This window comes from Salmo trutta, chromosome 16 (assembly GCF_901001165.1).
Source record: "Salmo trutta chromosome 16, fSalTru1.1, whole genome shotgun sequence".
In the NCBI taxonomy this organism is placed as follows: domain Eukaryota; kingdom Metazoa; phylum Chordata; class Actinopteri; order Salmoniformes; family Salmonidae; genus Salmo; species Salmo trutta.
Window position 1 is genome coordinate 22,811,559 of NC_042972.1, and position 18,611 is coordinate 22,830,169.

Genomic DNA, 18,611 nt, shown 5'->3' on the forward strand with positions numbered 1-18,611 from the left:
CCACAAAGCGCTACAGAGGCTGATGCAGACAGTACAGTACATCACTGCGGCCGAGCTCCCTCTATATCAGAGGAAGGCCGGAAAATTGCCAAAGACTTCAGCCACCCAAGCCATAGACTGTTCACTCTGCTACCATCCAGCAAATGGTACCGGAGCATCAGCTCTCAGACCAACTGTCTCCGAGACAGCTCCGACCCCCAAGCCATAAGACTGCTAAATAGTGGTACCCTAACTATCTGCACTGACTATATATACACACCATATACACCCTCACACACACTACATTGACACTCCCACACAAAACCCACACACATTCATATACACCACACACACACACACACACACACAAACACACACACACACACACACACACAAACACACAAAATAATTTACTGCTGCTATTCTGTTCTTTATTTTACTCTTATTACTATCTATCCTGATACCAAGTCACTTTACCCTGCCTTCATGTGTATCTACTGTACCTCAAATACCTTGTACCTCTGCACAATGATCTAGTAATGGTACACCCTGTATATAGTTTCATTCTTGTGTATTTCACTGTATTCGTTGTGTTACCATGGAAAGGGTTCATTAACAATGATTTCACAGTAAAGTCTACACCAGTTCTATTCGGTACATTTGACAAACATATGATTTAATTTGATTTGGGGAGCTAGCAATGCAGCCCAGACAGCTCTTGCAATGAATGAGTAAGTGGAGCAGAAACTGTGCTCTTCACACTATAAAGGGCCTGCAATTTATAGACTTGATCCTCTCAATCACGTGAGACACATTTGACAGAAGTACCGAACGTAACAAAAATTCTAGTACCGAACCTTTATTATTAGCCACTTTTGGGGTGTTTCGGTACACCGTGCAACACTAAAGGAGACGCAGGCGGGCCGGCCCTGGGACTTTGATTAGCGATGCAACCCTCTCTGTGTTTGAGCGCTCCAGCAGTCGAGCCGAGCAGAGCAGGAATTAGATGCTAAGCCAAAAATACCTTGAAGCACAGGCTGTGAAAGAAGGGAAGTAAATCCTTGATCAATGCAAATGTCTCCGGGACCATCTTTCCACATGAATTTGCTTAAAGGCCCAGTGCAGTCAAAAACATGATTTCCTTGGTTTTATATATTTTTCCACACTATGATGGTTGAAATAACATGGTGAAATTGTGAAAATGATGATAATGGTCTGTGAGTGTAAGAGCTGCTTGAAAAGACTGGCTGGAATTTCAGTAAATGTGTTAATAGACCAATAAGAAAGCGTTAAAAACCTCTCTGCCAATAAGAGCTAGTTTTCCATTTTCCCCTCCCCACTCCCAGACAGTCCTAGCAAAATGATTGCTTGAGAAATAGCTCTTTGCTAGGAAGCAATTTTTGTTTACTCTTGACCACAAACTGAAAATGAGCAGAGTATGGTATTTCATTGTTACCCAGAAATTGATATAGAAATTTGCCTGGGGAAATCTTTTTTTAGCTGAAGACTTCTGGACGCTGGCCAATCAAACACAGCTTAAAGCCAAAGCGGGTCAAGGCACCATGCAGAGAAAGTTGTAAAATCATTCAGAATCAACTATTAAGATCTTGACCCTTTGTGTTTACTGTAATTACAATGTCGGCAGGAACATGCAAGGTGAAGTTTAACACTATGTAAAGCCAAAACCAAACGTTCACTCATCATAATCAATAGTGTGTATTTATGTATCGTCTCGACCAGCTCTGCTAAAGAATTAAAAACCTAAGCCTGTTCTACTCCAATAGTTGTTTTTTTTCCTTCTTCGTGGTATCCAATTGGTAGTTACAGTATTGTCCCATCGCTGCAACTCCTGTACGGACTCAGGAAAGGCGAAGGTTTGAAAGCTGCACATCCTCCGAAACACGACCCTGCCAAGCCGCACTGCTTCTTGACACAATGCCCGCTTAACCCGGAAGCCAGCCGCACCAATGTATCAGAGAAAACACCATACACCTGGCGACCGTGTCAGCATGCATGCGCCCGGCCTGCGAAAGGAGTTGCTAGAGCGTGATGGGACAAGTACATCCCGGCCGACCAAACCCTCCCCTCACCTGGACAAAGCTGGGCCAATTGTGTGCCGCCCCATGGGTCTCCCTGTCGCGGCTGGCTGCGACAGAGCCTGGACTCAAACCAGGATCTCAAGTGGCACAGCGATGCAGTGCATTAGACCAGTTCTGTTGAAGTGAAGGAATCTAACCTGTTATCTAACCTGAGCATTGAGGACAGCACCCATTCCTGTCTCACCCTGCTAAGGAAGTGAAAATCTTTTGAATTCAAAGAGTTCTGAATGAATGAGGGCACGCTAACCTGTCTTCCCTGTGTTCTTCATGGAGGTCTTGTTGGACGACTCAGCGTTGAACCCATTGAGGGTCAGCTCCTGGTACTCCTGAGACACCTGGGCATCCTCGTCTGAAATATCCACTGGTGATTGGTTCCTCTCCACACACTCAGGGTAGGAGGAGGCCCAGCCCCCAGTCCCGTGGGTCCCTACAGGAAGAGAGGAGAGAGAGTCAGTTACACCATCCACAGCACTAAGATCTGGGACAGTATTCAAAAAGCGTCTCAGAGTACTACAGTTCCTAAATAGAGACAGAGAGTGAAACCCCACCTCCCACCTTTCTCTTTGCAGTGAAAGAGACAGTGAGCCAGTAGAAAAATATACTTCCTGATTCACTGTCTGCTCTTCTAATCCTCTCTCACCCCCACAGAATAATCCCCCATCGAAAGACGTGGCTGCTCTTGATCTGTTCACTGCTACACACTTCAATGTTTTTATTTACCTTTATTTAACCAGGTAAGACCCATTGGGGTTAAAAACCTATTTTGCGAGGGCAACCTGGCAAGAAGGCAAAACAGAGAAATAGCAGCATGTACATAAAATATTACAGAAATACTAAAATACCCCCCCCCACCCCCGCACACTCACACCTGAAGAGCAATCCACTGCAGTCATGCTTTTTTCAGATGAATTTGTCACCAGTTTCTCATGCTGAAGCAGAAAACTAGACCCCTGAGTGCTACAGATTTGTCCATCAAGTTAAATTAGGATGAATCGTCTTCTCCCCGTTCCACATACTGCCTGGAAGCGTACATTGATTGGCCAGGTCGGGATTCCATGGAAGAGCGGCCGCTATGGATCTGGTGTTTGCTTCTCACTAATAGCTGCATCAGTAAGCTGGAGTGAAGTCATCATTCATCGCTTGTGTCTGTCTGTACCAGTGCCACTCTAATATTTCACACCGCTAAAGAAAAGCATGCACACACACACACACACACACACACGCACACGCACACGCACACTTCTTGCCATAGTAATAAGAGCAGATAAAGGAAATATGCTTGCCACACAACAGTGTGCCGACTGAAGAACACCGTTTGTGTCTCAAAACAGCAAGAGAAAATAAGTAGTTCTCACACAGTTAAATAGCATCCCCCCGCACTTCAGCCATAGCAATAACAGATGATAGCTGCTTGCCACTCAACAGGATACTGTTTATACACTGATTGCACAAAACATTAGAAACACCTGCTCTTTCCATGACATAGGCTAACCAGGTGAATTCAGGTGAAAGCGATGGTCCCTTATTGATGTCACCTGTTAAATTCACTTCATTCAGTGTAGATGAAGGGGAGGAGACAGGTTAAAGAATGATGTTTAAGCCTTGAGACAATTGAGACATGGATTGTGTATGTGTGCCATTTAGAGGGTGAATGGGCAAGACAAAATATTTAAGTGCCTTTGAACGGGTATGGTAGTACCGGTTTGAGCGTGTCAAGAACTGCAACGCTTCTGTGTTTTTCACGCTCAACAGTTTCCCATGTGTATCAAGAATGGTCCACCACCCAAAGGACATCAAGCCAACTTTAAACATCTGTGGGAAGCATTGGAGTCAACATGGGCCAGCATCCCTGTGGAACGCTTTTGACACCTTGTAGAGTCAATGCCTCAATGAATTGAGGCTGTTCTGAGGGCAAAAGGGGGTGCAACTCAATATTAAGAATGTGTTCCTAATGTCTTATACACTCTGTGTATAGGCTACAGTAGGGAGAGAGAGCAGGCTCTGAGGAAATGTAATGTATTTTCTACTTCTGTAAATAAAACCCTGGCTGTCTCATCTTGGTTTGACATATTCCTCTCTCTCACTCTACCCTGATCCAGTTACCTATACCAGGTGGAAACACAAATCTAATCCTTTATGGACACATCTGTTTTCTTCAAAATAGCAAACAACCTAATTACATGTAAAAAGCCATGTTTTCAGGATTGCACATAATATAACTACACCACAGATATAAATAAATTAATGAAACAAATAACAGTCAAATAATACGCTCCACAGAAACGTAATTACACACACTTAAACTTGAAACGTTTTTTTATTTTTTCCAGTTGTAGCCTCGAGTTCACCTTTCTGGAAAGCAATCCCTGATCAAAAGCTAGCTCAGAGCTTTCCACGTCTGTATTATTTGTCGGCAACTTATTTGGTAAACAACCTGCAGCTTTATGAAAACAGTTCTGATTGTAGCCTCAAATCCTGATGCCCCTCCTCACAGTCAACAACACCACCACACACTCATCATGAAGAGTTACAGCACATTTATGTATCCAACCTCTATCATACTGTACCTAATAGTTACATCAATCATTTTCCAATTTATCTTTACAGAAATGTTAGACTAATGTTGAGGGAATTTCTTTAACCGATAATATTATATTGACTATGTATTCACTATGCATAATTTCATCTATTTATTTTTCCCCCTGGAAGCTATTTCTTCCCAGAATGGCAATTGACATGATTAAACAATGGGTAATTATATGTATTCCTTACGATCTTTGCTTACGTGGTAGAAAACGTTTTCTGTACCGATGAGCAAAGTATACACAATTGGAATTTGGGCTATTAGTTTAATATATAACCATTGTAATAACCATCCATGAGCTTCTCCCCGTCCCACTGTTTTCTTATGAGGCCCTCTGGCCTTTCCAATCCACAGGAGTTTGACTCAATTTCCCCTGCTAACAGGAAGCCCCTGCCAGCCCCTGCTGCCATCCCCATGTCACCCCAGATCTACTCAGGGTTTTCTAAAGCTAACCAGAATCTGTTAGCTTCACATTCCAGCTCAGGCTTCATCCATACTACGATGGTGGATATTGTTTGTCCGCCTGCCGATAACTCTAGCAGGCTTGTAACTGCATGTGCATGTCGCACGTGGCTAGTCGAACACCAAACTCTTTATTGAGACAATGCTGAAACATCAACCCATGGGCAAGTCAGTGACACATTTTAATTTGTTCCGGAATCAAAATGAAAAGTTATCTTGCAAATTCAGCAGGCTATGGTGTGAAATAAGCTTTATGTTACCACGTCTTTATGTTACCACGTCTTTATGTTACCACGTCTTTATGTTACCACGTCTTTATGTTACCACGTCTTTATGTTACCACGTCTTTATGTTACCACGTCTTTATGTTACCACGTCTTTATGTTACCACGTCTTTATGTTACCACGTATCGTTAATGCCGACTTTGGTGTTCTTATCAGTGCACAACCATAAACACCTTTTCCACCCACTCCGATCGATAAAATAACTGTATTAAGTCATACAAAAGTGTTACTGTGTGTAAAGATGAAAATGCATTCTGTCATTACCAAATGTGTAATGTGATATATTTTAATATTACAAAAAAAAAGTGGCTTAAAAAATATTTAAATCCGTCCCTTCTCAAATGAAGGGAATGATGACACAATGTTTGCAAGAGGAAGGAAACCTATTTTCATTGGTCCTCAACTTCATTTCCTCCAGGGTAGGTGGAGTTAGCTGTGAGATAGCCTGGTTAGTTCTGAACGATTTGTTGCCATAGAAAATGTACTTGGCTAAAAGTTGAGCCACTTACATATGACCAGTCATCCCGAGTTGATCTCAGACTTGACCAAAGTTACCTTGATAACTCCTCAAACCTGCTTCGTAGGATACCCCTCAGGTCAGTCACACACACACACACACACACACACACACACACACACATATGTAAGTAACACTGGGGACTGGTGGGAGGGAAAGGTTTGACCGTCACACCAGAGAGACAATTTACTGGACCAGTGAACAATGTGAACAAAGACAGGTGATATGTTCAGTTGGGCTGGATGACAGACATGTTATAGAACGTTAACGACACAGTTGGCATTGTAGTTAGTCTTGCATAGCGTCTTGTGATCGAGGAGAAGCAGGGAAATCCAGGCTAGGATTTCTTTCACCCACATGAAGCAGCGATGGTCAAAAACAACGGCTGACAGAGTACATGCCCTGGTAGAGGAATAAAGGAATAGGCTGTCTTTTCAGGAGTGGCTTTCCACGCCTCACTAACCATAGACATTGTCCGACTCTGCACATTTACCTATTCCTATTTAACACTGTAGAACGATAATAGAACACTTTTAGCTGAAAAGGAAAATACTAATTCTGGTGAAACAAAGGATTTCTCCAGTACGTTAGTTAAAGAGAGGCAATGAGGCTCCTCTGAATGTGAAGACCCTGTAATACAGTACAATGCTGTTGGCTGACAAGAAAAGGGTGGTAGCTAGCACTGTCAGGATGAAACCACTGTTTGTTGAAAGCTGTTGCATTATTCCCTGGTTTATTGGCTCATAAAGAGAAGAGCCTCAAGGCTGTAAATACAGTTCTGTCTGTGTGAGTGTTACAGTTGAGGGTGACTCACTGTTTAACCTGCATTTTCCTGTTTGCAAATACTAGTCTTTGATATAACTGGGAAGAGTTACAGTACAATGCCTCAAATATTACTCACAGTAACACATTTATATTTGCTCACTGTTTCTCGAATAGCTGAAATAGCCAATGTATCTTGTAAGAGACGAAGTACATTCATGCACCATGTTCTAGACAGAGCTTAACACAAATAACTGTTTTCATGCCACTCCCACACCTTATTGACAAGCCTCCAATAACTTTATCTATTCCACTTCCATGTTTGAACTTTCTATTCCACTTCCATGTTATAAATGTCATTATTACAATTCCATTCTTGTCTCTTTTCCAGTTCCATGTAGTAACTGTCTCTATTCCAGTTCTATTTTAGAGGTCCTAGGAGACTTGTACCATGTTTCCCCCACAGCCCATGTCTCCAGCAGGAGAGAAACAGCAATTGCTGGTTAGTGTCAATACAAATAAATGAATGAGTGTAATAAACCCAATGCTGGAACAACTCAAATACTAATTGCACACGTGTCAGTTTTGTCCAAACGCAACTTGCAACAGGGTCTAATCTGGTGTTCATTTTCCATCAGAAATAGATTCCATGCCATTTACCAGCACTGAGATAATTGGGGTCTTTAAAAGTAACAGAGAAAGGGAGGAGCAGAGCTGGGATCAGATAACAAATGGTTGTGAAGTCGGTTAATCATTCTACAATGTCATCCATCAGGCTGACTGTAATCCTAGTGGCTGGCTCTGCCTCTGCTGCCACCGAATGGATGGAGGGAACAGTCACCCTTCGGGCAGGAAGACTACAGAAAAGAGAACTTGGATGTGCAACATCTAACCAAGCTGCAATAAACCCAGTCCACCGTTCACTATATGGTCCGTCCAGCCGGATGGTTGACTTGGCTTGAATGCATTTATTGTAGGTTGGTTTACAAAGACAGTCCAGTGACATCAGCATTAAAGGTTAGTGGGGGGGGATTGATACAGTTACATATCGTGACATTATTTTTTAACTATATTATATCGGTACTTCACTCAAAGTATCGATTTGTAAAAATATATATACACAACCGTTCAAATGTCTGGGGTCACTTGAAATGTCCTTGTTTTTGAAAGAAAAACATTTTTTTTTGTCCATTAAAATAACATCAAATTGATCAGAAATACAGTGTAGAAGTGTACAACGCTGTGTACTACTCCCTTCACAGAACAGCGCCAACTGGCTCTAACCAGAATAGAAAGAGGAGTGGGCGGCCCCGGTGATCAACTGAGCAAGAGGACAAGTACATCAGTGTCTAGTTTCAGAAACAGACCTTAAGTCCTTAACTTGCAGTATCACTAAATAGTACCCGCAAAACACCAGTCTCAACGTCAACAGTGAAGAGGCGACTCCGGGATGCTGGCCTTCTAGGAAGAGTTTCAAAGAAAAAGCCATATCTTAGACTGGCCAATAAAAATTAAAGATTAAGATGGGCAAAAAAACACAGACACTGGACAGAGGAACTCTGCCTAGAAGGTCAGCATCCTGGAGTCGCCTCTTCACTGTTGACGTTGAGACTGTTTTTTGTGGGTGCTATTAAATTAAGCTGCCAGTTGAGGACTTGTGAGGAGTCTGTTTCTCAAACTAGAACCTCTAATGTACTTGTCCTCTTGCTCAGTTGTGCACCGGGGCCTTCCACTCCTCTTTCTATTCTGGTTAGAACCAGATTGTGCTGTTCTGTGAAGGGAGTAGTACACAGCGTTGTACGAGATCTTAAGATTCTTGGCAATTTCTCACACGGAATAGACTTAATTTCTCAGAACAAGAATAGACTGACGAGTTTCAGAAAAAGTTATTTGTTTCTGGTCATTTTCAGCCTGTAATCGAACCCACAAATGCTGATGCTCAACTAGTCTAAAGAAGGCCAGTTTCATTGCTTCTTTAATCACCACAACAGTTTTCAGCTGTGCTAACATAATTGCAAAAGGGTTTTCAAATGATCAATTAGCCTTTTAAAATGATACACTTGGATTAGCTAACACAATGTGCCATTTGAACAAAGGAGTGATGGTTGCTGATATTGGGCCTCTGAATGCCTATGTAGATATTCCATAAAGAAATCAGCTGATTCCAGCTACAATAGTCATTTACAACATTAACAATGTCCACACTGTATTTCTGATCAATTTGATGTTATTTTAATGGACAAAACATGTGCTTTTCTTTCAAAAACAAGGACATTTCTAAGTGACCCCAAACTTTTGAATGGTAGTGTATGTATATATATTACCAGTCAAAAGTTTGGAAACACCTACTCATTCAAGGGTTTTTCTTTATTTGTAGTATTTTCTACATTGTAGAATAATAGTGAAGACATCAAAACTATGAAATAACACATATGGAATCATGTATCACCAAAACAGTGTTAAACATATCAAAATATATTTCATATTTGAGATTCTTCAAAGTAGCCACCCTTTGCCTTGATGACAACTCTTGGCATTCTCTCAACCAACTTCATGAGGAAGTCCCTTGGAATGCATTTCAATTAACAGGTGTGCCTTGTTAAAAGCTAATTGGGGAATTTTCTTCCTTCTTCATGCGTGAGTGAATCAGTTATGTTGTGACAAGGTAAGAGGGGTGGTATACAGAAGATAGCCCTATTTGGTAAAATACCAAGTCCATATTATGGCAAGAAGAGCTCAAAAAAGCAAAGAGAAATGACAGTCTATCATTACTTTAAATCGTCAAGAACGTTGAAAGTTTCTTCAAGTGTAATCGCAAAAACCATCAAGTGCTACAATGAAACTGGCTCTCATGAGGACTACCAGGAGAAAGGAAGACCCAGAGTTACCTCTGCTGCAGAGGATAAGTTCATTAGAGTTAAATTCACCTCAGAAATTGCAGCCCAAATAAATGCTTCACAGAGTTCAAGTAACAGACACTTCTCAACATCAACAGTTCAGAGGAGACTGTGTGAATCAGACCTTCAGGGTCGAATTGCTGCAAAGAAGCCACTACTAAAGAACACCAATAAGAATAAGAGACTTGTTTGGGCCAAGAAACACGCGCAATGGACATTAGACTGGAAATCTGTCCTTTGGACTGATGAGTCCAAATTTGAGATTTTTGGTTCCAACCGCCGTGCATTTGTGAGACGCAGAGTAGGTGAACAGATGATCTCCTCATGTGTGGTTCCCATTGTGAAGCATGGAGGAGGAGGTGTGGGGGTGCTTTGCTGGTGACACTGTCTGTGATTTATTTACAATTCAAGACACACTTAACCAGTATGGCTACCACAGCATTCTGCAGTAATACGCCATCCCATCTGGTTTTCGCTTAATGGGACTATCATTTGTTTTTCAACAGGACAATGACCCAACACACCTCAAGGCTGTGTAAGGGCTATTTGACCAAGAAGGAGATCAATGGAATGCTGCATCAGATGACCTACCCTCCACAATCACCCGACCTCAACCTAATTGAGATAGTTTGGGATGAGTTGGACCGCAGAGTGAAGGAAAAACAGCCAAACAGTGCTCAGCATATGTGGGAACTCCTTCAATGCTGTTGGAAAATAATTCCAGGTGAAGCTGGTTGAGAGAATGCCAAGAGTGTGCAAAGCTGTCATAAAGGCAAAGGGTGGCTACTTTGAAGAATCAAAAATATAGAATATATTTTGATTTGTTTAACACTTTTTGGTTACTAAACTCAGCAAAAAAAAGAAACATCCTCTCACTATCAACTGTGTCTATTTTGATCAAACTTAATGTGTAAATGTTTGTATGAAAATAACAAGATTCAACAACTGAGACAAACTGAAAAAGTTCCACAGACATGTGACTAACAGAAATTGAATAATGTGTCCCTGAACAAAGGGGGGGGGTCAGAATTAAAAAAATTCAAAATTAACAGTCAGTATCTGGTGTGGCCACCAGCTGCATTAAGTACTGCAGTGCATCTCCTCCTCATGGACTGCACCAGATTTGCCAGTTCTTGCTGTGAGATGTTACCCCAATCTTCCACCAAGGCATCTGCAAGTTCCCGGACATTTCTGGGATGAATGGCCCTAGCCCTCACTCTCCAATCCAAAAGGTCCCAGACGTGCTCAATGGGATTGAGATCCGGGATCTTCGCTGGCCATGGTAGAACACTGACATTCCTGTCTTGCAGGAAATCACGCACAGAACGAGCAGTATGGCTGGTGGCATTGTCATGCTGGAGGGTCATGTCAGGATGAGCCTGCACTAAGGGTACCACATGAGGGAGGAGGATGTCTTCCCTGTAACGCACAGCGTTGAGATTGCCTGCAATGACAACAAGCTCAGTCCGATGACACTGTGACACACCGCCCCAGACCATGACGGACCCTCCACCTCCAAATCAATCATGCTCCAGAGTACAGGCCTCATTGTTACGCTCATTCCTTTGACGATAAACACGAATCCGACCATCACCCCTGGTGAGACAAAACTGCGACTCGTCAGTGAAGAGCACTTTTTGCCAGTCCTGTCTGGTCCAGCGACGGTGGGTTTGTGCCCATAGGCGACGTTGTTGCCGGTGATGTCTTACAACAGGCCTACAAGACCTCAGTCCAGCCTCTCTCAGCCTATTGCGAACAGTCTGAGTACTGATGGGGGGATTGTGCGTTCCTGGTGTACCTCGGGCAGTGGTTGTTGCCATCCTATACCTGTCCCGCAGGTGTGATGTTCGGATGTACCAATCCTGTGCAGGTGTTGTTACACGTGGTCTGCCACTGCGAGGATGATCAGCTGTCCATCCTGTCTCCCTGTAGTGCTGTCTTAGGCTTCTCACAATACGGACATTGCAATTTATTGCCCTGGCCACATCTGCAGTCCTCATCTCCTTGCAGCATGCCTAAGTCACGTTCACGCAGATGAGCAGGGACCCTGGGCATCTTCCTTTTGGTCTTTTTCAGAGTCAGTATAAAGGCCTCTTTAGTGTCCTAAGTTTTCATAACTGACAATAATTGCCTACTGTCTATAAGCTGTTAACGACCGTTCCACAGGTGCATGTTCATTAATTGTTTATGGTTCATTGAACAACCATGAGAAACAGTGTTTAAACCCTTTACAATGAAGATCTGTGAAGTTATTTGGATTTTTACGAATTATCTTTGAAAGACAGGGTCCTGAAAAAGGGACGTTTATGTGAAAATGGTGTGTTTCTATGTTTTGTAGTGAAAATGATAGAGGAAGATAAGTGTTTCCAATGACATCATCGGTGTGCGTTGTGTGATTTTGACCAATTGTGAGTAGGCATTGCCTACTAATTGACATGAGTTTACATGACTTAGTACATAGTTTTGATGTATTCACTATTATTCTACAATGTAGAAATTAGTAAAAATAAAGAAAACCCTTGAACGAGTAGGTGTGTCAAAAACATTTGACTGGTACTGTGTAAATATACATTTGAAGTCAGAAGTTTACATACTGTCACGTCCTGAACAGTAAAAGAGGTTATTTGTTATTGTAGTTTGGTCAGGACGTGGCAGGGGTGTGTTTGTTTTGTGTTGTCGGGGTTTTTGGGTTGTGTTTTGTATTTTTATGTTCTATTTTCTAGTTTTTCTATTTCTATGTCTAGTTTATTGTTTTGACCTTCAATTGGAGGCAGCTGTTCCTCGTTGCCTCTAATTGAAGGTCCTATTTAGTAGGGGTGTTTTTTCTATGGGATTTGTGGGTAGTTGTTTCCTGTTTAGTGTTTGTTGCACCTGAACAGACTGTTTTCGTCGTTCTTTTTGTTCAGTGTTCATTTCTTGTTTAATAAAGAAGATAATGAGCATTCATGTACCCGCTGCATTTTGGTCCAATTCATACGACGCCCGTGACACATACACCTTAGCCAAATATATTTAAGCTCAGTTTTTCACAATTCCTGACATTTAATCCTAGTAAATGTTCTTAGGTCAGTTAGGATCACCACTTATTTAAAGAATGTGAAATGTCAGAATAATAGTAGAGAGAATAATTTCTTTCAGCTTTTATTTCTTTCATCACATTCCCAGTGGGTCAGAAGTTTATATTCACTCAATTAGTATTTGGTAGCATTGCCTTTAAATTGTTTAACTTGGGTCAAATGTTTCGGGTAGCCTTCCACAAGCTTCCCACAATAATTTGGGTGAATTTTGGCTCATTCCTCCTGATAGAGCTGGTGTAACTGAGTCAGGTTTGTTGGCCTACATGCTCGCACATGCTTTTTCAGTTCTGCCCACAAATTTTCTATAGGATTGAGGTCAGGGCTTTGTGATGGCCACTCCAATACCTTGACTTTGTTGTACTTAAGCCATTTTGCCACAACTTTGGAAACATTCTTTGGGGTCATTGTCCACTTGGAAGACCCATTTGTGACCAAGCTTTTACTTCCTGACTGGTGTCTTGAGATGTTGCTTCAATATATCCACATAATTTTCCTCCTCATGATGCCATCTATTTTGTGAAGTGCACCAGTCCCTCCTGCAGCAAAGCACCCCCACAACATGATGTTGCCACCCCCGTGCTTCACGGTTGGGATGGTGTTCTTCGGCTTGCAAACCTCCCCCTTTTGCCTCCAAACATAACGATGGTCATTATGGCCAAACAGTTCTATTTTTGTTTCATCAGACCAAAGGACATTTCTCCAAAAAGTACAATATTTGTCCCCATGTGCAGTTGCAAACCGTAGTCTGGCTTTATTATGGCGGTTTTGTAGCTGTGGCTTCTTCCTTGCTGAGCGGCATGTCAGGTTATGTCGATATAGGACTCGTTTTACTGTGGATATAGATACTTTTTACCTGTTTCCTCCAGCATCTTCACAAGGTCCTTTGCTGTTGTTCTGGATTTATTTGCACTTTTCGCACCAAAGTACGTTCATCTGCTGAGCGGTATGACGGCTGCGTGGTCCCATGGTGTTTATACTTGCGTACTATTGTTTGTACAGATGAACGTGGTACCTTCAGGTGTTTGGAAATTGCTCCCAAGGATGAACCAGACTTGTGGAGGTCTACACTTGTTTTTCTGAGGTCTTGGCTGATTTCTTTAGATTTCCCCATGATGTCAAGCAAAGAGGCACTGAGTTTGAAGGTTGGCCTTGAAATACATCCACACGTACACCTCCAATTGACTCAAAGTATGTCAACTAGCCTATCAGAAGCTTCTAAAGCCATGACATAATTTTCGGGAATTATCCAAGCTGTTAAAAGGCACAGTCAATTTAGCGTATGTAAATTTCTGACCCACTGGAATTGTGATAGTGTGTATATATATATTGTGATCAACTGTATTGTGATCAACTGTATGTATATATATATATATATATATATATATATATATATATATATATATATATATATATATACTATCACAATTCCAGTGGGTCAGAAATTTACATACGCTAAATTGACTGTGCCTTTTAACAGCTTGGATATATATATATATATATGACATCTTATATCTCCTAATAAAATCAATTATCTTTGTGAAAGCAGATCACTATTAGGCTCATATTAAAAACAAACAGGACTCTGAAACATTGTAAATGATGTGCTGTATAAATTTCTCCTTTCTTCTCTACTCCTTCCTTGTTTCATTTGTTTCACCAAAGAATAGGGGTGAGCTATTATGCATATTTCATGTTCACATTATTTAAATTATTTACTTTTCAGGGCTACTTTGGATGTGATAGTATAAAGTTTTGAATAGGATAAATTGCTCAAGTGTCAGTCTTGGTCGTGGTCTGGGATGCATATTGCTCAGAGTAAAGAAAATAAAGTAATGTTTAGTGATGCACCGATATTACATTTTTGGCCGATACCAATATCCAATATTTTCCTCGTCAAAAAAAACCCCGATACCAATAACCAATATTTAAAATCTTAGTGGCCTTTTAAGCATTCTAGTACAGTTATATAGTTAACACACACATGGACACAGCGGTCTAAGGGACTGCATCTCAGTGCAAGAGGCGTCACTACAGTTCCTGGTTCGAATCCAGGCTGTGTAACAGGTGCGCTGAGAGTCCATAAACAAAACAATAAACACGAAACACAAACAACACACCGATATGAAACAGAGTCAATAACACCTGAGGAAAGAACCAAGGGGAGTGACAGATATAGGGAAGATAATCAAGGAGGTGATGGAGTTCAGGTGAGTGTCATGAGGCGCTGGTGCGCTTGCCGATGGTGACAGGTGTGCGAGATAATCATCAGCCTGATTAACTAGAGGCCGGAGAGGGAGTATAAGTGACAGGCTGTATCACATCCGGCCGTAATTGGGAGTCCCATAGGGTGGCGCACAATTGGCCCAGCGTCGTCTGGGCCGTCAAATAACACAACATAATCTGTTAGGGTAGCTATAGTTAGCTAGCTAATTATATAGCTAGGTGTCATCATCTAAAATAACCCTAATTTATAAGACAGTTCTTATTTGATTAATGGTGGTCGGACCCATCTATGTGAAGCTAGCCACAAAAAGGATTAGCCACAATAGTGGGCATTGTGGTTAGCCTTCAAAATAAAAGTATGGCATTTTACTATTTGTATTAATTTGCATCACTGTCAATGACATTCTTTTATTTCAAGGCAAACCGCAAATTCCACTATTGTGCCTAATCCTATTGTGGCTAGTTTCACAACACATAACCCGGTCCGGTCGAGCCTCACTAGCCAGATGAAACTAGCTGCTCATAACGTTAGCTTTGGGCAACAGAGTTAAGTAGCTGGCTAGCTATTTACTTTCATGAACTGAAGTTCAATTTCAATAGGTGAATAATAAGTGACAACCTAGCTAATACTTACTCACAAGGATTCCTAAATCATTGCTAAGTTTCTACTGGTCATTGTTTTCAGGCTGGTTGTATTGGTGCTAGCTAGGTACCAAGTTAAAGCTAGCTACCCCAGAAGTTGCGGTTGAACAAATGATGCTTTATTACCAACGCAGTATCATAAACACATAATTCGTGGCCAGTGTTTGCTTGTTTGCAGACTTTTTGTACAGCTTTGACAGTGCTACTGTATCTTTTTTGACACGCAAAGACACAAACGGCGTTCCATAGTATCTATGTCGTGAAGCTACTAGCAGTGGCGGTATTAATGTGTAACTCCAATATGGCATCATCTGAAAAATAGAGCACTTGGTAGTGCTCGACCAGTCGGCAAAAGCCAACATCACCCACGACAGAGAACGATTAGTTGTCAAGGGCAATGAATTCCATTATCTTGGCTTTAATGGATTTCACCTTTGAGTTGTCTCGCTGAAATGTTCTTACTCTTTGAAATGACTGCTTGATCCACACAGCAGACATTGTGTGGGCTAGGTTAGGAATGCTGTGTTTCAAGAGTAGCGCAAAATTTTATGTGGCGTTATTACGTCATGTAACTACATTACATAGGAATGCACGGTACCTTTGACATCGGTTTTTAACATCGCCGTTAAACTAGACATTGGCCGATACAGATGTCATTTTTAGCTAATATCGTCCGATTCCGATATGTTCACCGATATAGCATAGTAATGTTAAAATAGAGTATGTGTTCAAACTTTCACAGCAGTGTAATGTAAATGACTACTTTACAGAAGTTAGTCCTAATTGAAGAGTAAAGCACCTCATCACTCAACCAACTGTGTTATCAGAATAAAGGACTAAATCATCTTGATTTCAGTATTTTCAAACATCTCATCTGTAGCCTAGAGTGAAAACCACAGTGGTTAGTAGTTTGATGGAAAATAAATGGAAGAGGGCTTTTGAAGCACATAATATCTCCCTTCCACCTATAAAATATTTTAAATTATTTTAAATATATTCTGTGAGAATAGGTAGCTTCAAAGAACAAGGAAAGGGGACATGTAGAGGTGAGGGAAGTTCATGGTGTGATGAATTAATCTGTTGAAGAGTGCCTTCGATATGACAGGAACATTATCTCTGTGTGTGTGTGTGTGTGTGTGTGTGTGTGTGTGTGTGTGTGTGTGTGTGTGTGTGTGTGTGTGTGTGTGTGTGTGTGTGTGTGTTTGTTCATCCGTTCGGGATTACCTCCGATATGACATAAACATTCCCCTCCAGCTCCATCATTTATTGGGCTGAGAGAGAAAGAGAATCCTGTCGGAGGCATGACTAACTGTCAGGAAACTGTCAGGTCTCTGTGAAATTTGTTCACTCCTCACACCGGAAGAATGTGATCTGGATTGGCACAGAGAATGTGAGGGTACTTGCAGGCCTGTGTGAATTCAGTTAACCCCTTAATTTGATCAGGATTGGCAAGGAGATTAGCGCGATGGCATTCTGGGTCCTGGAAGAGTCGTCAAGTCAACTGGAAGGCATGTGAACAGACCTTCCAGTTTGTGTACAAGACCATTCAGCGAACATGATTGGCATCACGAGAGCTCAAGGGGATTTTGTTTCGTTTTTGGGAGCAGTCAAACTGAATTTGTATATCAGAATTGTATATCCTGTCCTGAATATAGAGAGCAAATGCTGTGGTTTCCTTGGCTCCTCACTTGCCCTCCAAACAGTTGGATCTGCCAAGTCACGTAATCCTGTCACACTGAGTTAACCAATCAATCTCACAAGACTGTTATAATAATACTAATTTGGTGGGTGCTTATATTTGTCCTATTTGGAAACGTTTTTTTGCATATCTCAACTCCCCCAGACAGTGGGGTCAAGGCGAAGGTCAGCCATTATCAACAGTGACCCAGGAGCAATTAGGGGTTAAGTGCCTTGCTCAAGGGCACAGACACATTTTTTATTAATCTTATCGGCTTGGAGATTCAAACTAGCGACCTTTTGCTTAGTGGCCCAAAGCTACCTGTCTCACTAAATGTGAGTTCCCATAACGGGAGCTGAACCCGGGCCGTCTGGGTGAAAACCAGGAATCCTAACTTCTAGCTGTTGAGGAATCATAACCACTATAATCTCTATGAAAGATCTCAAACTGTCACAACAAAGTTATAAATCTCTTGAATATATTTGGTTCATTCTAATCTCTAGACATCAGATAAAGACAGATCAGGGTTGGTATTCAAAGGCTGAGGCTCAAGTATGGCCAATCATGCAATTGGACAGCAAGAGATAATTACAGAGTCAGTAGAAAGGCTATTGCTGATGTAAGCATCCCCTTGTGGGAAAATTATGCCACAACCCCAATGTTTGACAATGTAGGTAACAAGCAACACTCTCTATTGGTGTTGAAACATTAGAATCGAGGAGTGTCTGGCTGTTTAAACTTTACAAGTATCAAAAAGTTCACACTGTTAAGGGAATGTGACATTACCCATAAGAAGAGACAGATCTGCTATCTGGGCAGAGACTTGAGAAAATGTTTTTGGCATTTAATTTTCTGTCTGACAGACTTATCCCCAAACTGTCACCTTTTCTCTTTCCTTTGAATAATTTCGAAAGTTTCACACAAAAGCCACTTCCCAGTTCCTAATTTTCTCTATCAATGACTTTGACTTGACGCCTCTCTGCCATTACCCAGAACCACCTCACTGTTCTTCAGCATTGTACAGCGTTGACGTAAATCTTGATCCAAGGTCAGAATCAAGGACGTTAATTACTATGAAACAGCTCTTTTGTTAAAATGTCTATATTCTGTTTCACCCTCTATATGGAGATGCAAAGACTTTTAAAGTCCTCTGAAATGGAGAAGAAATTGCAGTTGTTAACATACTTTCTCTCTGTGTGTGGCTCCTGCTGAGTGACTAGTTAGCATGGGAAAGACAGGCTAACCTGATTGCAGCCGATAAGACCAAAGTGATATGCTTAATTTAACACAAGTTCAACTAGAGAGATTTAGTGAGAAACTATATCCATAATATAATGCTGTGGTGCAAACTAAGCATCTGCAATTATATAATTCCATGAAGTATGCTGTTGGAGCTAGAAATTGCC

General features: G+C 41.4%; 1 protein-coding gene across 1 annotated transcript in view; it reads right to left on the reverse strand.

Annotated features, from left to right (window-relative positions):
- Nucleotides 1-18,611, reverse strand: part of LOC115150327 (receptor-type tyrosine-protein phosphatase gamma) — a 256,267-nt gene that overhangs the window by 128,230 nt on the left and 109,426 nt on the right. The window contains exon 3 of the mRNA XM_029693504.1: nucleotides 2,326-2,505. Coding sequence (XP_029549364.1) covers nucleotides 2,326-2,505 — 180 coding nt within the window. The remainder of the gene's footprint in view (nucleotides 1-2,325; nucleotides 2,506-18,611) is intronic.